Genomic DNA, 27372 nt, shown 5'->3' with positions numbered 1-27372 from the left:
GAAAGTGGTAGAAGACTGTCTTATGTGCCTTTCCGGAAGAGAAGCAATAGAGGCCTACACTGGTACTTCGAACAGGTGAACGGAAAACAAGAGACATTACAAAGAAGAGATGCCAGGGCTGGATGAGAAACTGGATTTAACGGCTAAAGTAACATTGTGGAAGAATATAAGGCTTAAGTGTTTAACATGAATGGCAGGAAGAATGGTGGCATTCTCATGAAAATATTTGAGAATGGAACACATTTGAGGAAAACCATAGGATTGCTTAAGTTTATATTTGTTGGATTGAGAATCATGATGGTATATCAAATAGAATGTGGAATTTGAGATTATTTACATGAAAATATTGATTAAGGCAAACCAGAGGCACGTCTCTAAAGAAGAATCAACAGAAAGAGGATCAAAAGACCTAGGCTGAGTTTTGGGAATCATTCACATTTCTAAAATGAAAAAGGGGAGAGAGAAGCAAACCATGAGACTCTTTTAAAAAAATGTTTATTTATTTATTTTGAGAGAGAGAAAGTGTGAGTGAGGGAGGGAGGGGCAGAGAGAGGGGGAAAGAGAGAATCCCAAGCAGGCTCAGCACGTAGCCTGATGCAGGGCTGAATCCCACATCTATGAGATCATGACCTGAGCCAAAATCAAGAGTTGGATGCCCAACCGACTGAGCCATGCAGTTTGCCCCAACAAACTCTAAGAGACTCTTAACTAGAGAGAACAAACTGAGGGTTGATGGAGGGAGGTAGGTGTGGGGGTGAGTTACATAGGCGTTGGGTATTAAGGAGGGCACTTGTGATGAGCACTGACTGTTGTATGTAAGTGATGAATCACTAAATTCTACTTCTGAAACCAATTTTACCATATGTTAAGTAGCTGGAATATAAATAAAAACTTCAAATAAAAAACAGAAAAAGAAGCAGTTAACAGAGATAAGAAAATATCTAACAAAATTTAAGAATAGTAGCAAAGTTATTATAGCACTATTTAAAAGAAAATAATTCACTGGTTGCATTGGGGCTCAACGAAACAAAAAGATACAAACAAGACCCTTTAATCACTACCATCATTCTCCTTTTGATGATCAAGAATTTAAGTTTTATTGCACGTGACTTGTAAAACGCAAAATACAGCACGCCCCAAAGTATACGCAATATAAATTGAGAAGTAGAAAAGACAAAAAGATGCCATCCCAAGGGAGGGGATGGAAAGCGAGAGCTGGCGCTGGCTGTAGCCCGGGGCTGGCACGGGAGTTGGAGCCTACGCGGGCTCTCCCTCTGCAGCTGACTCTATCTGTGATGCCAGTGGTGGTATGGTACCAGAGTTGGCATTCGGTGTGGAGCTAGATCCAGCTTTAGAGCTGATGCTCAGACTGCAGTGAGAGAGCTGGTTGTTGGACTGGCTCTAGTTCTGGGCTGACTCTAAGTCTCGCACTGTTGCCAGACCTGGTGTGAAAACTGGTGCTGCAGAGGACTCCGGAGCTGGAGTTGCTCATGACTCTGGAGCCAGAGCCGGAACTGGCGTGAAGTGCGGAGTGGGAGCAAGAGCTGCTGTTGGAGCTGGCTGCAGCTCGGCAGCCAGCCCTAGCTCTACCTCTGCAGCTGGTGCAGACGCTGCTGTGGCTCCAGAGCCGCCGCTTGGACCTGTTCTGAAACTGGCCCCGGCTCTGGAACGGCTGCTGGAGCCAGTGCTGCAGTTCACGATGGCACTACCTTTATCCCCGGGGCCGGCTCGAGCTCTGTCCTGGAGCGGGTCTGGAGCTGCTTCTAGTTCTAGAGCGGGCACTGCCTTCAGCTCTGGGGCTGGAAGGGGTCCCAGAGCTGTGTGAGGCCCTACAGCTTGTTCAGTTGCTCTCCCGAACTCCACAGGTGCCGGAGCTGGTGCTAGAGCTCGCGGAAGAGCCGCGGCCGACACTTCTACTATCACTGTTGAAGCCATGATCTCGAGTTGGCAACTTGACAAGAAAGACCCAGGCCAAGACAAGAGTACAAAAGAGATACCAGGAACAACAACAACAACAACAACAACACAACAACAACAACAACAACAACAAAAACCTTGGAAAATGAAAGGCAGGGAAGAAACAGAAAAATGAGTCTGTAATTACACGGTTAAGGGATGTGAAGACATTGCAAGCATCAAAAAAAGAAGGCTTAAAAGACAAAGTTGCAAACATCTCCCCACCAGAAAGCAGAAAAAAAAGATAAGGTGCCAACAAAAGGATAAAGGGATACAAAAACTGTAACAGCACCAACAAAAGTAAAGAAATAAGGAAACTGGAGGCTCTCCAACTGAAAGGCCCACTGAGTAGGAAGTCTAGAAAGAGTGGATGGGGACCATGGAAGAGAGGATTTAGTTTAAATCAGATAAATTTAAAATTGCTCCCAGGAATAAAGTACATGACTTAAAACCCCTAGCAAGGCACATCATCATAACATTTTCCTTAACACGAGGGTTAAGAAAAAGGCTAACAGGAAAAAAAATACAAAGAATCAAGAATAAGAATCAAACTAAACTTCTCAGTAGCAAATCCAGAAAAGAGAAGAAAAGGAAATGCTTGCACAGTTATGGAGAACACTCAGGGCACAATATCTACCCAAAGTATCAATAACATATGAGGATAGATGAGTCACATTTTCAGACAGGCACAAATAAATATTTGCTTTTCATCCACTCTCTTTAAAGAACCTAGTAATGGGGCGCCTAGGTGGCGCAGTCGGTTGAGCGTCCGACTTCAGCCAGGTCACGATCTCGCGGTCCGTGAGTTCGAGCCCCGCGTCGGGCTCTGGGCTGATGGCTCAGAGCCTGGAGCCCGTTTCCGATTCTGTGTCTCCCTCTCTCTCTGCCCCTCCCCTGTTCATGCTCTGTCTCTCTCTGTCCCAAAAATAAATAAACATTGAAAAAAAAAATAAAACTCGTTTAATAATTTCTGAATGACAGTTATAAAAATAGTACAAATAATTATTTGGGCATCTTTGAAAATTCCAAACTCTTTACAACCTCAGTAAAATATCATACTCAGTACTGAATAGTAAACAGACATGTGTAAGTGCAAAGAAAAAACTGGAATGTGAAGGGAAAAGTATTCTACAAGAAAAGTATAACTTGTAACAACAGTTTATGTTGGTAATGTAATAAATCCCAAAGTGTGTACAAGAAATGATAATCTTAAAACTTTGGAAATGGGATCAAGCCTAGATCATTATTTTCTCACTGCTTAATACTTTCGTTAATCAGAAAATATTCCCTCTGAAATATATTTTGTAGTAATATACTCACACATATATCTCCCTATTACATCATAAATTTGTTAATGAAAGGGAGGATCTTTTTTTTTAATGTTTATTTTTGAGAGAAAGAGAGTGTAAGTAGGCAAGGGGCAGAGAGAAGGGGACAGAGGATCTGATGCAGGCTCGACACGGACAGGAGCGAGCCCAATGTGGGGCTCGAACTCACGAACTATGAGATCACGACCTGAGCCAAAGTCGGACGCTCAACTGACTGAACCACCCAGGTGCCCTGGGATATTAAGTACAAATGCCTGGCATACTGTACATACTCAATGTACTTTTGTTGTCGAACTGAACTTAATCCTCCCAAATCAAGGGTATCGCTTCAATGTATGGTTCTCAATCTGGCTGTACAGAAGAATCAACGGGGGAGTTGTTAAAAAGTACCAATCATAAGACAATAATCTCCAATGACAGGGTCCAGGCATTGGTATCATTTTAAAGCTTCCCAAATTATTTTGATGTAAACTCAGTGTTGACAACCACTGCCTTAGGTCATCTCTCTCCCAAAAAGACTGCACAATACAAACCTCAAAGTACCTAACTTGCCAGCGTGGAGTAATTTAGTTATGAGGTAATATATATTTTTTCCTTCAGACTGTTCACTTATTCAAATTTCCTTCTCATAAATAGTATATTATTGTATCATAATTACATCATAACTTACACCATAATTACTGAAGTATTCACATCCCTAAACTAACACCATAACTGAGGTCCTTTCCAGTTCTGACATGGCATTTCATTCTCCCACATGGTATTTTTGTAGGACTCAAACGTTAACTTCTAGTGACTGTGTAAAAAAATGTGAGTAATGATAGAGGCTAGGCAATGGTCCTATTCTTTAACACTGATGCACATTTGGTTCTGCATTTTAAAAAGTGTTTCTTAAATGTGCATTACCATGTAACTGATTCTAGGAGTTTCAAAAGAATAACTAGGTAAAATATTGAGAGGCTCACAAGTAGAGTACCTAGCATAGAGAGGAACTCTGTGTTTGTTGTGATGGCTGAGGCATAAACTACATTGAGAGTTGATGATGGGTGAGAGCCGGACAGGGAAGACACTTTAATCGCTGTCCTAGCTTTCTAACAATTCTCTCTGACATGTAGACTTAGAGAAATTACTTAAAACAAGGGAAACGGACACATGAGAATGTATACAAAGGGGTAATAATCTATTGTCATTTCAACAAAGACAATCTTTTGGCAATGACAGGAAAAAAGTATATTTTCAAATTGTGTCTACGAATCATTCCAGAAAGTTTTCTGCCATTTGAGAAAACATGCACACATGCATTCATTCAAGTTGGAAAAAAATGAACATCTATAAGAAAAGGTGTAAATTAAACATCGGCATCAAATTTTTGTCTTCATGGGAAACATACTAAACTGGGTTTGAATGCCTGCAGAGAGATGCCAAGTCTGTAGACAGTTTTGTCATAATTTTTTAACTCTTCTATATGGATGCATAAAATTTCCTCAAGATGAAGGACTTTTTCAGAGAATTGGATATCAAGTTAAGGATCCTTTGAAACTAAACACTTTGAAGACAAATAGGTTCCAGAAGGATGACAATGAAATCCCTATGTTCTCTTCAACAATCACTTCATGGTAGTTAGATGACCTAGTAGAAATCTCAGACCCAGGACATATTTTTCCCCCCAACGGTTTTTCCTCCTCTATGTCAGCTCAATTCACATTTCTCATTTCCTTTTGCTTTGTACACAATTAGGTGAACCAACTTAATGTCCTTAGAGACTCAATCCATCTCAAAATCTTTGAAAATATTTCATGGTAAAAAAAAGGAGGGTTAAGTTGAAATCTTGTCTTCAGGAACTCCAGAATTGATTTTTTTGCTTTTATATCCTTAATGTCTACTTATCATTAACTGCCAGGAAAAGATGTAGGTTATGTGCCTCAAATATTTTCCTTGTGAACGTTCATTATAACAAGTATGCTTATAAATTCTGTGCAGTAAGTTGGAGAAATTAGTAAGAGAATTGAAGTAAAAACATACTGTATATAAATAAAACCAGATATAACTAATGTTTTCAATGAATACAAAAATGAACTAATGAAAATAAATATGCAAGTATTCAATGTATCATTTGTTTTCATTTTCATTGCTTATTTTTATGAACATCCTACTAAAGCTTATAGGAAAAATCGGATATAAGAAATGAATAATCAATCTCAAAGAGATTATTGATATGAAATTCAGCCATAGAAAAACCATTAGGCAATGTGGAAATAGATCCAATTGGTTACTAAAAGTTGGTGTTTCATATAAATATAAATATAAATATAAATATAAATATAAATGTAAATGTAAATATAAATAAGTATAAGTTTCCCAGGATCCTAGTAGATCATTAAATTATGTAAATAAATTTAACACCGCTTTTTATTACAAATATTCTTATGCATATATATAGATAGATATGTACACACACATACACACACACATACTTGTGTTTGTATTTATAATGAAAAATAATCTAGGTTGTTTTATAAGATATTTTTTAAACAGTATTTTTTCTATAACTCTAAATATATACAATAAACAAACACATTTATATGTTATGGTAAGTTGCTGAAGATATTTCTTCCTTGGTGAGAAAACATATGCTACTAGAAACGATCAGAAAGATATCAAGAAATGATAACTTTATTAAATAAAAAAATAGGAGGATTTGGGTGGCTCAGTCAGTTACGTGTTCGACTCTTGGTTTGGGCTCAGGTCATGATCTCACGGTTCATGAGTTGAAACCTTGCATTGGGCTCTGCACTGACAATGTGGAGACTGCTTGAGATTCTCTCTCTCTGCACCTCTCCACGTCTCTCTCTCTCTCCCTGTCTCTCTCTCAAAACACATAAACTTAAAAAAAATATGAAAATAGAGGAAATGTTTCATATTTTCTATTTAGATAGGAAAAGGGTAAAAGCTAGACTAGGATTCTTTAAATAAACTCTCAGAGTTGTGCTTTTAATTTAAAAAAATTAAATTTAAATTTAAAACATATGCAACATTAAAAAAGTTAGGGTTTATCACATTCAAATATGCACTTTAAGATTTAATACTAATGTGGTTTTGAAGAACTTTAGTTTGATAGAATAATAACTTTTAAAACTTGACAATAGGGGCGCCTGGGTGGCTCAGTGGGTTAAGCATCCGACTTCGACTCAGGTCATGATCTCGCAGTCTGTGAGTTCGAGCCCCGCGTCGGGCTCTGTGCTGACAGCTCAGAGCCTGGAGCCTGTTTCAGATTCTGTGTCTCCCTCTCTCTGACCCTCCCCCATTCAGGCTATGTCTCTCTCTGTCTCAAAAATAAATAAACGTTAAAAAAAATTTTTTTAATGAACATTAAAGAAATAAAACAAAATAAAAATAATATTTGACAATAAAACAAAATCCTGTACTGGTCTATAACCAATGAAATAACAGTGACTATCCTTCTATAATTTCCATGATTTACAAAGGTAAATATTTGTTCAGAAAAATTCGTTTCCTGAGAGCTTACCATGTGTCTGAGACATGGCTAGATGTACTACTATTTTTTAAGTTATACTATACTGTTGAGATCACTTTTTTGAGGATCATCTTTGAATGTCATATTTTTCTAGGGCTAAGAATCAGTGTATCAGTAGACTGACTCTCAAAACATCATAACTTAGGAGGAGTATACAGTAAAATATAAATATGAAGAAAATTATACCATTAGCATAAGAGCTCTAGACTGTACTCAACTGCAGCACAAAAGTGCTGGGTATTATTAGCCTACTATACATACGTAGCTTCTCAAAAAAATGTTCATAAATAACCTAATAATACAATAGACATTTGATATTTCTCAAGATGTACATTTCAAGACCTTTGTATTTAGTTATGTTTTGTGACTACCACTAGGCTCATACTATATCCCACAACAAAAGTTCATTATAAAATTGCCTTATTTTCCAGAGTAAATAGAAAACAACCACACTGTATTGAGCTGTTGATGCTGTGTTACTGCTTGGCGAATTCATTCCCACATACCAAATTAGTAGCACACATGGTCTCAACTCATGCCCTGGCAAAACAATAAATGACACTATGCCAGTTACCCATGTTACTACTTAAGAATAGAAGGAACTTTCAATGTTAAATCTTGAATGCTAAGACCCTGGTGTGCTTCACTGGCATAAAGTGCAATCATGTACAGTTACATTAGTTTATATTTTTCATAAATAATCACGTAGCAATAGGTGTATAAGCCAGTACAAGAATGTTAGTGTTGTAGAGACTTAGATATCATAATTTTTAACCCACTCTAAGAATTTTTTACACACAATTCGCTGATATTTGCTTGAAGACTTATAATATTTCTGGGATTCTGGAACAACTTGTTCTATTTTTGGACTATATTAACATTAAAAAAAGAAGCATAGATATTCATATATGGGAGGAAGAGCTGTGGAGACCAATATAGCATCTATACTCATCTGTGGCTATTAGAAGTACTTGAAATGTAGCTGGATGAACTAATATGTGTTCTAAGTATAAATTATATACCTGATTAATTTTTTAAAAAATATTTATTTATTTTTGAGAAAGAGAGAGACAGAGAGCTCATGTGAGCCAGGGAGGGGCAGAGAAAGAGGGAGAGAGAGAGAGTACCAAGCAGACTCCTCTCTGTCAGTGCAGAACCTGATATGGGTGAGATCATGACCTGAGCTGAAATCAGGAGTCAGATGCTTAACTGACTGACTCACCCAGGTGTCCCATACCTGATTAATTTTAAATAATTGATAAACTTGTGTGGTGTTTGGACTTCTAAACAAGAACAAAGACTTTTAAACCTGGCTCCCTCAGTAACTGTTACTTGTGAATAAAATTTTCTTGTCATTATAATTAACACAGGGTAGTAACAAGGTCATCAAAATAATTTAAAAACAATAAAAAAAAAGAGTCTACAAGTAAATACACATATGACAGACAGACACATACACACATATATATATCAGACACACGCACATACACACACACACACACACCTATCTGATTTGAAAGACAGTATAAAAACAGGCATGTAAAATAGTTCATTAATTATTTTTATATGGATCACATGTTGAAATGATATTTAGGTTAAATAAAATATATTATTAAAATTAATCTCACCTATCTTGTTTACCTTTTTAAATGTGGTAATTAGAAAAATTTTAATTGTACGTGATTCACATTACATTTTTATCACACAGTGCTGCTCTCTAGAGTACCAACTGGGAAAGCAATTTATAAGCCATAACTGCTATAAGACCAGTTTCTGCTTACACTAATAACAAAAGAAGTAACTTTGCATTTATGTATAGAAATCTAGTTTGAATGACTATTCATTCAATGATTAACTGTTATCACTCCTGGGTAGTGAAAATATGAGGTGAGGGGAAGTTTCATTTAACCTTCTAATATCCTAAAATTGTTTTTCTTTTAATGTACAGGAACTACTTATGAATTATAATATTAATTTTTTTAATGTTTATTTATTTTTCAGAGAGAGAGAGAGACAGGCAGAGAGCAAGTGGGAGAGAGGCAGAGTCTCAGAGGAAGACACAGAATCCAAAGCAGGCTTCTGGCTCTAAGCTGTCAGCACAGAGCCCGATGCGGGTCTTGAGCTCACAAGCCATGAGATTGTGACCCAAGCCGAAGCTGGACGCACAATGACTGAGCCACCCCTGTGCCCCAGGGACTACTTTTGAATTAGATATCATCTTGGCATCTACAGTTAATTGATTTTCAACAAGGGTACCAAGACCATTCAGAGAGAATGGTCTCTCAATAAATGGTACTTGGAAAACTGGATATCCACATCCAAAAGAATGAAGTTAAATCCCTACTTCACATTATATATAAAAATTAACTCAAAATGGATCAAAGACCTAAATTTAGGAACTAAAACTATTAGAGGAAAATATAGGGGAAAATCTGCATGACCTTGGATTTGGCCTTGGGTCTAAAATATGATAGCAAAAGTTTAAGAAACAATTGGACAAAAATAGACAAAGTGGACATGATTAAAAACTTTTGTGTACCAAAATCAGTATCAAGAGAATGAAAATAACCCAGAAAATAGGAAAAAAATATTTCCAAATCATATACTTGACAAGGATTTTATATCCAGAATAAAAAACACCTAAAACTTAACCAAAAACAACAAAAAAAACAAAAAACGTCAATTAGGGGGCACCGGGGTGGCTCAGTTGGTTAAGCATCCGATGTCGGCTCAGGTCATGATTTCATGGTTCGTGGGTTTGAGCCTTGCGTTGGGTTCTGTGCTGACTTCTCAGAGCCTGGAGCCTGCTTCAGATTCTGTGTCTTTCTCTGCCCTTCTCCTGCTCATGCTCTTTTTCTCTTTGTCTCTCAAAAATGAATAAATGTTAAAAAAAAAAAAAAAAACACCAACCCCCCCCAAAAAAAAACTCAATTAGGAAATGAAAAAGGATGTGAATAGCCATTTCTCCAAAGAAGATACAAATTGCCAACAGATGCATGAAAAGATGCTCAACATCATTAGTCATTAGGAAAATGCACATCAAAACAAGAATGAAATACCACTTCTTACTCACTAGGATGACCATAATTAAAACAACAGCAACACATTAAAACAACAACAACAAAAATAGAAAATAACAAGTGTCAGAGAGGATATGGAGATACTGGAACACTTGTTGATTCCTCATGGAAATGGAAAAAGTGAGTCATCCTGGAAAACTGGAAATTTCTCAAAAAGCTAAACAGAATTACCACACAACTCAACAATTCTACTCAAGAATTGTATATGCTTAAAAGAATTGAAAATAGAAACTCAAATAGATACTTGTAGACCAATGTTAACATGGCAGCATTATTCATAATAGTAAGTAGGTATAAACAACCCACGTGTCCATCAACAGATTAATGGATAAACAAAACATGGGTCTGTAAATAGAATGGAGTATTTATCATTCAACCATAAAAAAAATGGAGTTCTGAGATACGTTACAACATGAATGAACCTTGAAAACATTATGCTGAGTGAAATAAACCAGACATAAAGGAATTCCACTTATATAAAATACTGAGAATAGGCAAATCATAAAGATAAAAAGTGAATTAGAGGTACCAGAGTCTGGGGGAGAGAGATATGGACACAGAGTTTTTGTTTGGGATGCTGAAAATTCTTGGAAATAAGTAATGGTAATGGCTACCCAACACGGTGAATGTAATTAATGCAACTGAACTGCACATTTAAAAATAGTTAAAAAGCACATTTTATGTTCTTTCTGTTTTACCACAATAGAAGTGTATCAATCAAATCATCTTGGGGACTGTGTTTTCTTTCTAGTCATGCATTAATTCAGTAAGTAACAATAAATATATATACTATGTGTTAGACAGTTTGCTAAGCATGGATGACATAATGGTGAACAGAAATATAAAATGAACTTTGTTATGGGGTAAATTTGTAGTGTAATTGAAGTGGATTAACAGCCATAGAGTAACCTTGGAAGACTTTAAGGCTTTGCAGCATCCTTAAGAAGTCTCTCCTTTTGAATAATTTCAAACATTCTATAATTTAAAATACTCTCCATAGATTTTAAATAAATATACTGATGACACTATACATAACTAATTTTTTCCACTGGCTGTATGGAATGCTTCGAAAAGAGAGGAAATACTGAACATAATACTTATCCAAAAGGAAATTCCAGTGAACTGGATAAAGAAAAGCATGCCTGTATCAAATGTAAGAGCATTTAATTAAAACATGTAAACAGGCACCTGTATTTACTATCTAGATGTATGTATTTCAAATGCTAAAAGGAATGATGGAGTGATTAGAACCACATAATCATGAACAAGAAAAGCTTCATGAAAGAGAAGTTTGAATTAACTGGGAAGATATGAAGTAACACTAATAATCCTGTAGTTTGATAATGTCAGTAGTTACACCATTACAAGAAATGAAATTGCTTTGATCTATATACACATGCACAAATGAATGCATGTAAAAAACAGTGAAGGGCGAATAATGCTGTGGGAAGGGCACGTGGAACTCTAGGTACTATTTTTGCAACTTACTGTGAGTCTGAAATTATTTAAACAATGAAAGTAAAAGAGGACACAATTACTTATCACATAATAGCTATTAAAAATAAAGTATGTTGAAGTATACATTGGACAAAAGTAAAACAACAACAACAACAAACAAACCACCTAAAATCAAGAGAATGTGTAATAGTTGTAGGACTGTGGAATGCATACACATTATTGTTGCTATTTTTCAAAGTTGCGGTAATGTGTCTGAAGAATTTATAAAACGTAAACATAGAAAAATAGAGACGGGGGAAAACAAACATGCCAAAATAGCTAGAAAGAAAGGAAAGGGGTGGATATTGTGGCAAAGTATGGTAAGGGGTTCTAGGTCAGGGAGGTGGTCTATTAGTGACCCAGGGAAATCTGTCTACCTCAGAATATGCTATATTCTTTCTCCTCTCCTACAGAAATTATAGCTCCCAAGGATTATTGTATGGGTGGACAAGGCTTACAGATTTCTTTTTGTCCTGTTTTTAGTAAAATTATAAGAATTCAGACATGAGAAAAAGGGCTGTTGTTTCTCTTATATTTTACCATTTACATACAGCGGAGCTCAGAACTTCTGTTTATTCATCATTTTCTTCAGTTTACAATTTGAGTTGGATATGAGTTAATTAATACACAAGGATGAAAGTATTTATATCATGCACAAGAATTACATATATTATAGGTAGCTTGGAAAATAAATATTTTATGACATAAAAGTGATAGACTCAATGTTCATTATACCTCCTAACTTTTCTAGGAGTTGAGTAAAAGAAATCAATAATAAAAGACCACATGGAAATAATCAAAAGTAATTTGAATTGTATGTTCTTTAAATCTTGGGTTAAATTTTCATAGAGGGATGCCATAATAGTTGGGTAAATAACAGACTGAGTCTGTTGCATTTGTGCAGTAGGCATTCTCCCCAAGATACATTAAATGGAAATACTTCTTTTCCAAATGTCTGTATTTTTACTACAAATCTTCTCCATATTTTCTAATAACTTTATTATGACTCAGGTTGACAGTAATCTTCATGCATCATCACATGTGCAATTTCCTGCTAAACTTTTATTTCTACTTAAGACATATTACAAACTTTATGGTGAGAAAGAGGGTATGCTCTGGGCAATTTCAAAAAACTTTAATGCCTAATTTGCCCCTTTAACTTTGAGAGGGTGTTATGCCACAGATAGAAATTGGGGCCAAGCACTGTCCAGAGAAAAAGGCAGGGATTTGTGAGATATTCAGGAATGAAACAGAGGCTTTATTTCTCCTAAACGCTGAGGCAGAACTTATAAAAGCAAACACCAGGAACTACTCAATACTAATCACAAGTTAGAAAGTTCTTATCGACTTCAATTCTATGCTATTAACATACAATAACATTTTATATTAAAAACTACCCTTGAGGAAACATTGTTTCATATACTGCTTGGAAATGGGTAACTCCCTACGTGACAAATTAAACCCAAATAAACCTATTGTGTGGTTACTTAATTTCTGATGTACTTAAAATGAGGCTGGAGTGTGCTCTAAGCACGTCACAGCTCTAAGCTGGAGTGTGGTCTAAAGCATAAAAGGCTTAGAGTGTGCTCTAAGTCTGGGCGGCTCACTTGGTTAAGCTTCTGACTTTGGCTCAGGTCATGATCTCATGCTTCATGAGTTTGGGTCCCATATTGGGCTCTGTGCTGACAGCTCAGAGCCCAGAGCTTCAGATTCTGTGTTTCCCCTCTCTCTGGCCCTCCCCTGCTTGCACTCTTTCTCTCTCAAATACAAATAAATAAATAAAATTTTAAAAAAATATATCATACTACAATTTTTTTACTCATCATTGAGTTCAAACTCAGCTACATAACAGGCAAGTTTCGCAGATAACACCAGACCACATTAAGAAATGGAAGGATGTTACCAATAAATCTTCAGTAACCAGCACAAGGCTAATATTAAAAAAACAGTCATTAAATAAATAATTGTGACACAATTTCATCAGAAAACTAGGATTTCCTATTTCTGAAGATGCTTTTAAAAAATCTAATCCAGGGGTGACTGGGTGGCTGAGTCTGTTAACCATCTGATTCTTGATTTCGGCTCAGGTCACGAAGTCAACGGTTCGTGAGAGCCAGCCCCACGCTGGGCTCTGTGCTGACCGCACACAGAGCCGGCCTGGGATTCTGTCTCCCTCTCTCTGCTGCTCCCCACCCCCCCGCAAAAAAAAAAAAAACACTGAAAAAAATCTAGTCCATCCCAAGTTTTCTTACATTTATCATCTTACTATAGACACCCCAAATGTTTTCAATAGTGGGCACTCATGAACAAGTATGCACTACTAGCTTTCCATATTCATCTCATCTGTGTTTTTACCTCTATCTTTGGTTTATTACAGTTGGAAGAAAAGTATGTCTTTTTCCTTTGTACCATCTGAATAAACTGTATCAAATTGGAGAAAAAATGAAAATTTTAAAAGTTCAAATACCAAATCATCTGAAAAAGGAAGATTGTTCCTCAGTTGTGGTTCTTTTGTTAAGTGCTGTGTTTAGAAGTCCTGGGTCTGAGCCTTGATCACATCAGTGAAGTCACTAACTTCCTTTTTATTTAACTATATGAAATATTTAGAAAAAAAAAGGCAAACAAAACCACAAAATAATTCATGTTAGTAACTTCATACACAGATTCTAAAGAAACTTGCAAGGCTGACTTCTATTTTATGTTACGTATACATTTTGGGATTTCTAATGAGAATAAAAATGATTTACTAAGCATGCATTTTGCTTAATCAGTACTTCAAGTCAGAAAGTACTTGAATACTGAGAGACATTACTTTTTACATAAAAGTTTCTCAATTTATAAAACGTTTTCTATTGAAAGATAAGGCACAGAAAAATGCAATGACATCTGCTAAGCTTTGCTTAGAAAAACTTAAAGAAATCCTACGGGATAACATCACTCAATTTTTCCTGGAGTACCTCTGATGGAGACTTCCTAAAAAAAAAAAATCTGGAAATAATTAGAAACTATTATAGTACCTAAAAAAGTTTACTTGAAAACTAAATCTGCTATTCATCAAAGAACACAATACACTCAGAATAATGTAATAGAAAATTAAGGTACATATATAGAATGACATAGAGCACCTCAAACAAATGTAATTGTAAAGCATTAAAAAAAAAAGTTGACAGAAGACAGTGTCAGACCTGTGATATCCTGAAGAACACTAGGAAACACTACATTTAACTGATTAAGCAGTGATTTTGTTAAAACAAAATATATTAATTATTTGACTTATTTTATTTCAGTTCATTTTCTTTCTAAACGACAAGAAACCAATTCTTTTTAAAAAGATACTACTAAGGCGCAACTTTAATACACATTGAAAGGGAAGAAGAACAAAGAGTTAATTCTTAAAATGTACTCTTGTGTCGTCAGGTATGCATGGGAAGGAAAGCTATGCAAAATATTGTAAGAAACATTTGGGTATTTGTGGAACAATAAATGCAATACAATGATAATGCTAATAGCTTCTTAAAAGTAAAAATATGTTCTCAACAGAGACCTAAAATTCCACTGGGGAGTAGACTGGATGGCATGTCCCTTGGAGTTTAAAAGGCTGTCCATATGAACTGAATTATCCTTGACAAGTACCTTCAGACACTTGTAATACGATCTCATGTAAATTTAGACCATATTTTGCACACAAACCAGTGGCAATAGTAAGTTTGTTCAGGAGCTCAGATAAGAAGAAAAGAAAAACTGATATCTTTAGTAATAGTTGTTAACATGAAATTTCCGAAATGAAAAGCATAAAAATTAAAGTAACTAATGTGTTGTCACAAATGAAAGAAAAACAAATATTGAGAGAAAGATTGCCTTTTCTTTTCCTTTTTCAATCCTTAGCTACCTAGTCTCTCCAAAAAAAATTTTATCCTTCAATAGTTTATCTAAATTTGGAAAAATAAAAACACATTCTAAGCAAATAAATAAACAGAAAAATTCCATTTGTGTTGGAATTTTAATAACATAACTACCATCAAACTTATAATAAATCATAACAACATAGAGCCATAAATATTTATAAAAAGCTGACTGTAAGATAAAACAAAAAGACAACTCAGAACTCTGTAGCTTTAAAGATTCCTCAGGACTGCCCTGGCACAAAGACAGCCCTACAAACTTTGCTAATTCTACAGGGATCAGCTCCATTGTCCAAGAGACGCATTAAGGCCTGTAGAAGAGAACCCAGCTTTGGAGAGTGCTAGGCCCAGCAAGCTCCAGAGCATCATTAACTGTAATTATTTTCCTTTATCAGAAGTCTGCTACTGCTATGGTTGTCCTGCTAATGGATGAAAACAGGACATAGATCATCTTGAATTTGAGTAGTAGAGAAAAATGACAGATTAAAAGAAATTTTAAAGGCATGCCTATTTTTGTGAGTGTCCTTAAAACCAAGATTTTACACATCCATGGAAAAATTAATGATCTATAAAGATGGTTTCATAAGCTAATTTCACAGTATTATCATAAACTCATCCCACCTCAACTGTATTAAAGTAAGATTATTACTCATTATTTCTTTAAAAATATTTTATGGAAAGCAGCATTTCAGTTTAACAAATAACAGAATGATGGTAACTATTTTTTACAAACATACATTTTGTAGTCACTTAAATGAAGTATATTTAATCAATTAACCACTTGAAATATTTAAATACACTCTGAATTATTTAAAAAATTCAACTTAAAAATCAAACTGAGAGACATGTTTATAATATTGCTTTGCTGAAACACTGAAAGAAAGTGCACTGCACAGAGTGCTTAAATTTCTCACTCTTCCTTTCAATCAATATCTGAGGCAAAGTTTCATCTCTAGGGCCCTTAATGGCAGGAATTCCTGGAGCCAGCAAATGAGTAATGTTAAACCTATGATTAGATGATGAGGCCATCAAAGACACAAACCCTAATGCTACATTCTTCTTTATTTCTCTGAACTGCAGTAAAACCCAGAGCTACAGAAGAAGGAATTTTAAGGTACTTTTTTTTTCCCACAAAAGCTTTTTTTTTCTTCTTCTTCTTTTTTTAATACATGTGCATCATCAAGAACCTAAAAGGTCCGGATCTCTCCGAATGTCTCTTGAACTCAGGACTCTGGCAATAGGTAACAATTTTCAAATGCCCTGCAAATGAACTCCTGCCAGAGATGCTGTTTTCTTTATTCTTCATATTCTTCCTGGCTGAAAAGGGAGAAATGGACCTAATGGTTTCCCTATGAATATATTCTTCAAGAAAATAAACCTAAAGACTGGAAATCAATAGGTAAGTCTTGGTTGTTTTGTTTTTGCTAATATTTTAAAGGTGATCCTTTAAATATTGAAGCCATATTGTTGTTTATTTGGGAGTTAGCTGCAGCTTCAGATGGACCTCAAGGTCAGTAACTAGAAAGAGTTTAGATGTATTTTTCTTTCTATTGAGGAAACTAGGGATAAATGTAATAACTACTTATTACAAATACACATAAGCTGTTTTTCTTGTTCTCATAATACAAAATATTTAATATTTATATGAAAATCAGGATCACTCGGAGACTTGACTGAGCTGATAAGACAGACCACTGGGTCCCTAATTTTAGTTATTAGAAAAATGTAATACATGTATTTTAATTTCTTATAAATGCTAAGAAGAAAGAAAACCCCAAAACTATAAATTGTATTTTTGAATCTGATTATTAAAGATAAATAGCACAAGTAGATTTTTGGAATGTATCCTGAAATATACAAATTACCTTAAAAAAAAAGGAAAGCCACAAGGTATTGTATCAAAGGCCATTCACTAATAAGCTGTATTTTATACTCCGCTGTTGTATGAAAAGTCTTTGCTTTCATTATCTCTAATCTAATAGAAGAAATCATTTAACAATAAATGTCAAAACTATAAATTCTACTATACCATTTTTAAATGGAGACATGTAAAGAAGGGTTTCAAAAGATCTATAACAAATTACACACACACACACACACACACATATATATATAATATATATATATATATATATATATATATATATATATATATATATATTTCCAGATAGGAGACAATAGAAGGATAGGGATGGTGGGAAAGAATAAGATAGCTAAAGTGTGTGGAAGAAGGGAGAGGGAGACTATATCAATATTCACACAGTACGATCATCTACATAAAAATATCTTAATATAAATTATTTTCGTCATCTATAAGAGATGGAAGTTTTAAATATATATAAACAAATACAAATATATGCATATGCATTCTATGACTAAAAATCCTCATGGAGTTTAATGCAATCCAGTGAATGAGATTTCCTACCTGAGAACAAAGCAGCATAACGAGTTCAACCACAGACGTGCTGGACTTCATACAAACGAGGCCTGCAACGAAGAAAGGTTGAAACAATGAATCTCCATGGTAGAAATCATCATTCCAAGTTAATTAATTACGTGATTTTAACTTATCAAAACTTTCTTTAAAATAGAACTCCTAAAATAAAACAAATGGAAACATTCACATAGTTTTTATGACAATTTTAAAACATTCAGATATTCAAGAAGTTATAAAAAAAATACTAAAAAAATTGACTTCTTCATGCTTGGGTTATTTATTTGGTCAAGGCATTTCTCATATTTAAACAAGGTACAGGGTAGTTATTGAAACTGGTGAGCTTGTTAGAGCTACTTTTATTCCAAAGACATTTGCTATGTGACTGTCTCTAGAACAAAGAACAATAATCAGTGAAGATCTGCCTAAATTTTCTTCTAAAAACACAAAATTAAAATAATTTACAAATAGTAACACTCCCTCGGTTGTCAGTTGTTAAATGTTTTTAAAATATTTAAAAAAAATGAACTTCACACACAAGTATCACATTAAGCTATGTTTATAAAATCTTCCACTGTTGTGTTTCCAGAGTCTCTGAACAGTCATCAGTAGAGAAAAGAATGAAATGTTATATAATTTGTACATAGTAATGGCTACTATTCATTGATCACTTACTATGTGCTGGGCACTGTGTTAAGTGTCTTATATACATAGTCTCATTTAATTCTCATTTCTTTTTTTAATGTTTTTTTTTTTTTATTTTTTAAGTTTACTTATTGAGAGAAAGAGAGTGAGCACATGTGAGCATGAGTCAGGGGAGTGGCAGAGAGAGAATCCCAAACAGGCTCTTTGCCTTCAGCATGGAGCCTGCTGTGGGGCTTGATCCTAGGAACCTGAGATAGGACATGAGCCAAAATCAAGAGTTGGACGCTTAACTGACCGAGCCACCCAGGAGCCCTTTAATTCTCATTTTTTACTCTGTTACATACTATTACTATACTCATTCTACAGGCCGGAAAATATTCTTCCCACAAACAATTTAAACACGAATTATTCATCAAGACTTTTCCCAATCAAAAGGATCACTGCTGAATAACATATAATTAGAAAGCAGATCATGATTGGTAGTTTTTTAAAAGTGCCAGCAATAGAGGAAGATATAACTAAGAATTAATAACCATCTTGGGTTGAGAGTACGTAATCATGATGCTTCTTAATTAAAAAAAAAGGGTTTTAAAATATTTTTGCTTTTTAAAAAAATTAATAGGTTTGTTTCTTCTTTTCATATGAGCACAAAAGTAATCTGTAAAAGCATTGTATATAGTAGGAAATGCCATGGTCTTACATTAGTTGTTGCTAAATGGAAAGTTGAGGTGGAGCCAGCTTTTTCTTCTTAAGGTGATTTCAATAAACAGTCTCAAATGCCTTCTAGGCTGTAGCATGTATATTTATTGTAGGTAGTGGATAAATACCCTTCTGTGCCCACTCTGCTAACAAGACTATCCTTATTGTACACATGACAGAAAAAGCTGTAAAAAGGCACTAGTATTCCATCTTATCAGATCTTTGGGCAGACAGTTAACTAATGAAATAAGAGGCAGATGTGAAAAGCTCATTTAAGAGACAATTGCTGTAATTGATCAGCAATTCTCATGCTCAGGAGCTAGAGAGTCAAAAAGATTAATGGGACATTTATCACCTGTTGGCTACTCAACTATTTGAAACTCTGACAAAACTAAGTAAAAGGCCGAAGGACTATGCACAGCAAAACAATCATAATTATGATATGTACTCCATATCAGTTTAGATTTTAGACTGCAGGCTATATAAAAGATAACTATAAAAAGAATTATTCACCATATATTTATTTTGCATATAATTTTTTTTAAATACATAACAACTTAAAGTAAAAATTAGGAAAAATATGCAATTGCATTAATTTCTCAGACTCATTTTTTTTTTTTAATTTTTTGGGACAGAGAGAGACAGAGCATGAACGGGGGAGGGGCAGAGAGAGAGGGAGACACAGAATCGGAAACAGGCTCCAGGCTCTGAGCCATCAGCCCAGAGCCCGACGCGGGGCTCGAACTCACGGACCGCGAGATCGTGACCTGGCTGAAGTCGGACGCTTAACCGACTGTGCCACCCAGGCGCCCCTCAGACTCATTCTTTAAAGGAACTTCTAAAAGGCTTCTATGTTACAAGAATGTTCACAATTTTTACAAATTCTGACATAAGGAAAAATAAAAAAATGTCCCATCAATGCCTTGTTCAAAGGACATAACAACAAATCAACAGCATAGCCACACTGCAATTTGCAATCAGGACGGCCATTGGGATTTCAACTCCATAAAGCCTCACAACTTTATTAATGTGTTTTGTCTAATTGGTTTTGAGCAGAAGGAACTAATGGATTCTCTTTTAAAAGAAGAAAACATCCAACTTTGACAATGAGAACACAAGCAGAGTCAATTCTGGAAAACTTATCAGCCTTCCCATTCTATACAATCACTTTGGTTGGAACTATTTCTAGTATTACTATAACAAATAGGCTAACTCCAATGTTTTTCATTACAGATACTAAAAATACAAGCAATGTCTGATGACACTCTATCCTTGCACACTTTCTAAATTAAAAAGCATCCATACCTGAAAGTTTAAGATGTAGGAATAAACATGGTTTTTTACAACTTTAATCATAAGCTCAAGAAAGCCATATTTATCTAGTGATGCCATAAAGAACTCGGGTTGTATAAGCATAAGGCAGATATTTTATAAGTGTATATTTCAAACAGGTTGATTTTATCCTTTTTGTACCAGGCAAGAAATTCATAATCAAATCGACTCATTTGGCATCTACTCATAGGAGCACAGTACAGTGTTAGCATTGAGGAATTAAGACATTATCTATACCTTCCCATATGCTCCAAGGTTTTAATTCACATCTAAGATTATCTAACACTTACCAGGAGCTTTGTCACTTACAAATCATTTTTTATATATTTGCTATCTCATCTGATTCTCTTAACAACTCTTTGATTTAGTTATTATTACCTCATATGATAGATAAAATATGAAGATTCAGTGACTGGCCCAAGGAGTTTCCCTTAGTAAGTAGTGGAGCTGAAATCTGAATTCAAGTCACCTAACTTGAAAGCCAATTTAATGTCTTCTGCAGAGTTACGTAAATAATTAAACATGACTAGGATGGCAATATGTGGCTATGAGAAAGGTTATAATGGTTGATTCCAACTGGGATGATTTTGACAGCTTTCTTGGAGAAGACAGCATATGTTAGTCAGACGTGGGGGAAAAAGCATTATATCTAGCAAAAGCACAGAGGGGAAAGGAAACAAAAATAAACCTGAAAGACCTTTATTGCTTAGGGGGAGGATGAGTAGAGTATAGGAGGCATTTGAAAGTGGGACTGAGGCCTAGGGTAAAATTCAAACGTAAATAAAGAGTTATTTATTTATTTTTTTAATGTTTTATTTATTTTTGAGACAGAGAGAGACAAAGCGTGAGCAGGGGAGGGGCAGTGAGAGAGTGAGACACAGAATCCGAAGCAGGCTCCAGGCTCCGAGCTGTCAGCACAGAGCCCGACGTGGGGCTCGAACTCACAGTGAGATCATGACCTGAGCCGAAGTCAGATGCTTAACTGACTGAGCCACCCAGGTGCCCCCAAACATAAGGAAAGATTTAAAGCAGTAAAATTACAAATGTTTTTGAAAGAGAAAGAATGTAGAGTAAGATACAAAATTGGGGAAATGTTACTAAGGCTAAGGTATGTATTCCAATTCTCTGATCACTTTTCCCACCCTCTCAGGGAGGTAGCCCCCAAAAGAGCTGTACACATGCGCCTCTCCAACAAAAATCTAGTTAGAAGTATTGGCCAGTTACCAGACTATTTTCACCAGCAAATATACATTCACCAGAATATTCTGACTAGAATTACTAATCCAATACTGTATACCATACAAGTTACCAGTATAAAATTAACACCTGGAGTGAAGAAAATAAATATGTATGTAAAGGAGATACTCAACAGTGAAGAAAACTGTCTAGGAATAGCTTTTGAATATATTGTGAACTATACTGTTGAAAGATAAAGTCAGCTGAGTGGCTAACATAGAAGCACTTGAGAAGATTAATTGGATGGACAAATTTGAGGTGGCCCAGATGCAGGAAGTAAAGAATGAAAAGATCTGAGTAGACCACCATCCAAAATACTGGCAGTTCTTTTGGGTTCCCACTTATTAGGGGTTAGAAGTCAGCTTTAGTTTCAGAACTCCACTTCCCTACCATAAACAACAAAACATAACAAAACAAAACAAAACAAAGCAAAAAACCCCACCAAACCCCATTAAAATGTAAGATGAATGGAAAGTTAAAAGTTTGACCTTTGGGAGAAAGCTATCTTTCTTTAACTCAAGGAATACTGAAAGGTACAGTGATGCTGTTTTAATACAGAGCTGTCAGACTCTTCTGCGTCAATCTATGAGTCTGATTTCATGTATCTGTAGAATTAGATCAAATTAAAAGAACCCTTAGCTTCAGAATAGTATGAAGAAATTCTCTCTCTGGTAGGATGTTCCTCACAGTGGGAGGTAAGGGGTGTGAAGCCTTACAGTGATAAGCAAGGAACCACACTCCCAGCAAGGAATCACACTCAAAGGTGGGACTCATCTTTTAAGCGGTATCAGTGTTCCTGCAGCAAGGGTCCTCTACCAAGAGAGGAGACCTACAGGCATCTATGACTAAGGCAGTGCTCTGAGTATGCTCCCAATAAATACCAATTAATGAATAAATCTGGAAACCATCATTCACTGAGTAACTGCTATAGATGATAGAGGAAAAAAACATGAGATTTGGAGAAAAAAAAATAAGAGTATTTTGGAAGGGACAAGAGCCCAATTCATTCAAAAAGCATTTATTGAGCTTAATGTCTAATGTGTCAAATAACCATGTCAAGTACTAAGTATAAAAAGAAGTAAGGAAAGTGGCACAGATTTTATATACAAATAATCATGTACAGAATCCTAGGAGGTAGACAGAAAGTACAAAGTGTTAGAAGCACAGAAAGGTAGTGAGCAACTGTGCTGAGAATTTACAGGGCATGCACTATGTCATTTGGAAGATGTCATGCTTATCTAGGCAAAAAAAAGGAAAGAAGGGAAAGTCATCTGAGGCGACAGAAATATTAGAGGTATAAAGAAACAAAAAATAGATAGTAAAATGGGGTTGGAGTATTATGTTGCCTTGTGCAAAGGATGGAAGGCAGCAAGTGGAAATGAAGACAGATTGAGAGAGAGAGAGAGAGAGAGAGAGAGAGATTGAGGAAGCAGGACCATATATGGTATGTATTCCTAGTGTCAACAGGGAGCCCCTGAAGGATTCTAAGCAGAGGGAAGACAGAATACCATCTATTTTGGGAAGATCCCTTTCTGTAAGTGGTAGAGGCAGAAATCCACAACTGTAGAGTCCAGTCAAGACAATGTGAGCCTGAGCTGAAGGCAGTGACAAAGCAAATAGAGGCAGATGTGAAAGTCATTTTGGAATGAGACGAGACAGTATTTCAGACAATAGGGTAGGAGGTTAAACAGCAGGGTACAGGAGCAATGAAAGTGTGAGTGGTGAAGACTTTACCTGAGCTACAGACAACAAATGAAGCAGCAGATATGTGGAAAGAAAGTGCCGAGTTTCATCCTGGACAAAATTAGAAATATAGGCAAAAAATTAATGTTGAGTCTTAGGAGTGTATGTTTTTTAAGTATAGATGTTCTAACTCTGACAAACCAGATATAAAGAAGTCAGGCAGAGAGCGTGGTGTTAAAGAAAACATAATTGTGTAATTTTTAGAAGAGTTCCTACCAGTAGTTTTAAAATCTAGCTTTCTATTTCTCCTCATAATAAAATATCCAAATTAATTTTCCATCTAACAGACATGACTATTCTGATAATTTGAATTTTAAAAATCAAGTCTTCCCAGGACTATTTAGTTTTTAAATAACTTTCTAATGATTTTAACTTTCTTAAATTCCAAAATTAGTAGAGATTGAGGGACACTGAAATGGTTGAAATAGTTTCATTTTAGTAACAAATGTTGAATAAAAACTACAGACCTTGAAAGGAATTGAATAGGCTCGCTATGCTTCACTTGTTTTAGCTTCAGTGGTCCACAGCTGCTAATTTCTTTGAAAGTCTCTGTTCCATGCAGTTTTCACAGTGTATTATGAAGCATTCTAAAATACAGTATACACTGTATATACCATATGCATATCTGTGTCTATCATTTATGTCTGTTGCAACGCTTACACATCTCTATCAGCATAATAGCAATGTCCTTTTTTGGCTTCCAAACCAAATGCTTTCTAAAGCATTCTAAAATACACTATACTCTATATACACCATATGTATATCTGTGTCTATCATTTATGACCTCTGCAATGTTTACACATCTCTATCAGTATAATAACAATTTCCTTTTTTGGTTTACCAATCTTTTACTTTCTTATCTGCAATATGAAATTTGTTTTTCTATTTCATCACTGTGGTATGCCCCTGTATGTAAAAACTTCCAGCTTTACCATGTAAGTCATCTGAACTTATTAAGGCCAAAACTTAAAAATTAGCAAAGGAGGTAATTTGTGTGACTTTCTCATTTAAAACCAAAACACCAAAACCAAATAAAAAACTTAATATTAAACATCCTTTGCAATAATGATGATGGCTTGAATATTAATTATTATTTCTACAACTAATATTAATATGTGTATATGTAATATTACTGCTTTCATGTTTCAAGATTTCATGTTATTTCAAAGATTTTAATTTAAAACTGCATTACAAATGGAAACAATTATAATATTACCTTCCAGAAACTAAAATAACATTAAGTTCATTTTTTTTTTTCAACGTTTATTTATTTTTGGGACAGAGAGAGACAGAGCATGAACGGGGGAGGGGCAGAGAGAGAGGGAGACACAGAATCGGAAACAGGCTCCAGGCTCTGAGCCATCAGCCCAGAGCCTGACGCGGGGCTCGAACTCACGGACCGCGAGATCGTGACCTGGCTGAAGTCAGACGCTTAACCGACTGCGCCACCCAGGCGCCCCTAAGTTCATTTTCTAAGTAAAAGCTTTTTAAGTGTAATTAAACTATTACAGTTTACTTTTAGATTATACATTTCAACTGAAAAAAAAAAACACCTCAAAATACTGTAGAGACAGTGAGAGTTCATTCATTCACTAATTTACTTCAGTTCACTGAAAACTAAGATGCCAGCAACTTATGGCAGTCTTAATGTCTTTAGAATAGGAACAAAACTGAATTCTCTATATATCAGGGGTCAGCAAACTTTTTCTATAAAGGCACAGGTAACCTATTTTAGGCTTTGGTGGCAGCCATAAATTTTGTTACAACTACTCAACTCTGCCGCAGAGCAAAAACAGCCACATAACACATAAAACAAATGGGCTTGGCTGTCTTCCAAAAAATCTATTTACTCATCACAAGGTGTGTGTGTGTACATGTGCATGTGTGTATGTCTGTGTGTAAAGAAGAGAGAGAACACTTACATATGCGCATGCATACATCTATAGATTTTTTAAACTGCGGGGATAATTATTTTCGATTATATATCTATGATGCTTTATAATTTAAAATCCAAGCAGCTTTGAAAAGCAGCTTTCTTGTAAGATTGTTGCAAACTTAATTATCAGCATAATTTCATCTAAATAGTGTTGGCGCTATTCACAATCTTTATTCCACTTAGTGTGAACATCCTTATGTATCACTGCAGACACATTAATGTGCTTGATTAACGAGCTACCCCATACTCTCCTGAAGATGCTATGAAATAATACATATAGGTACCTATTACCTTTATTTTTTAAAAAAAATTATTAAGTTTATTTATTTATTTTGAGAGAAAGAGAGAGTGATCAGGGGAGGGACCGAGAGACAGAGAGAGGAAGAGAGAATATCAAGCAAGCTTCACACTGTCAGCACGGAGCCAGAAGTGGGGTTCGAACCCACAGACCGTGATGTCATGACCTGAGCTAAAAATCAAGAGTTGGACACTTAACCAACTGAGCCACCCAGGTGCCCCTTACCTTTCTTAAATCACAAGATATCTGCAGTACAAGACACATCTGGTCTAAGGTTTTGAATAAAGCATTTTAGGCATTTAGTAAAATTGTAAAAATGGGACAGCTTTGTATTTAGTTATTTATTTTTTTTTTTTAATTTTTTATCTTTATTTTTTATTTTTGAGAGACAGAGTGCAAGCGGTGGAGGGGCAGAGAGGGAAAGGGAGACACAGAGTATGAAGGAAGCTCCAGGCTCTGAGCTGTCAGCACAGAGCCCGACTCGGGACTCGAACTCAAGAACCGCAAGTTCATGACCTGGGCCGAAGTCGGATGCTCAACTGATTGAGCCACCCAGGTGCCCCATAATGCTTCATTTTTTTAATGGATTTTTTAAACGTTTATTTATTGTTGAGAGAGAGAGAGAGAGAGAGACACAGTATGAGTTGGGGAGGGGTACAGAGAGGGAGATACAGAACCTGAAGCAGGCTCCAGGCTCTGAGCTGTCAGCCCACAACCTGATGTGGGGCTCGAACTCATGAGCAGTGAGATCATGACCTGAACCAAGGTCAGACACTTAACCAACTAAGCCATCCACATGCCCCTTTAGTTATTTATTTTTAAATGTTTATTTAATTTGAAAGAGAGAGAGAGAACAGGGAAGGGTCAGAGAGAGAGAGAGAGAGAGAGAGAGAGAGCGAGAAATCCCAAGCAGCTTCCATGCTGTCAGCACAGAGCCTATATGGGGCTCAAATCCAGGGACTGTGAGATCATGACCTAAGCAAAAAGCAAGAGTCAGATGCTTAACCAACTGAGCCACTCAGGTGCCCCCAAATGTCACAGCTTTCTAAAAGTGAGAAACTGGGGGCTCCCGGGTGGCTCAGTCAGTTAAACATCAGACTCTTGCTTTCAGCTCAGGTCATGATCTCATGGTTCATGAGTTCAAGTCCCACATTGGCTGCATCAGTCAGATGAACCTCACTTATTTTCAAAAGTGCATAAACTTTATCCAATAATTATAGGCTTAAATTGCTTAAGTACTCTGAGGAAATAAATAAGGCCTTCACAAAGTTCCTGATCTGTGCTCAAAGCAACAAATTTTCTATTTTGACCCAAGCTCATTTTCATTACTGAATTCTGCATTTAGGGCATAATATTAAATAGAGATAAATAACTAATCCAGTTCTATTCATTCTTAGTAATAAAAGAAGAAGCTCTTGGGACCTGGAAGAACTTGGAAGTTCCTTATTTTTTTTTTCCAAGTTTATTTATTCTGAGAGAGAGAGAGAGAGAGAGAGAGAGAGAGAGAGAGAGAGAGAGAATGAGAATGGGGGAGGGGCAGAAGGAAAGGAAGAGAGAAAATATCAAGAAGGCTCTTCCCTGTCAGAGCAGAGCCTGATGGGGGGCTTGAACTCACAAACCATGAGATCATGACCCGAGCCAAAGTCAGACTGAGCCACCCAGGCACCCTGAAAGTTCCTTAAATTTTTTACAACATTGAAGATACTCTCAAAAGTTACAGAAATTATTTATAAGCATGTGATTCCATGCAA

General features: G+C 35.8%; 1 protein-coding gene across 11 annotated transcripts in view; it reads right to left on the bottom strand.

Moving 5' to 3' along the window:
• Positions 1-27372, bottom strand: part of NBEA (neurobeachin) — a 689522-nt gene that overhangs the window by 341575 nt on the left and 320575 nt on the right. For all 11 annotated transcript variants that reach the window (XM_045473789.1, XM_045473805.1, XM_045473824.1 and 8 more), the window contains one exon: positions 17724-17785. In XM_045473789.1, the coding sequence (XP_045329745.1) occupies positions 17724-17785 (62 nt within the window). The remainder of the gene's footprint in view (positions 1-17723; positions 17786-27372) is intronic.

This window comes from Leopardus geoffroyi, chromosome A1 (assembly GCF_018350155.1).
Source record: "Leopardus geoffroyi isolate Oge1 chromosome A1, O.geoffroyi_Oge1_pat1.0, whole genome shotgun sequence".
Lineage (NCBI taxonomy): Eukaryota > Metazoa > Chordata > Mammalia > Carnivora > Felidae > Leopardus > Leopardus geoffroyi.
Note: the sequence above shows the minus strand (reverse complement) of the source record. Positions and strands in the feature narration are given on the sequence as shown.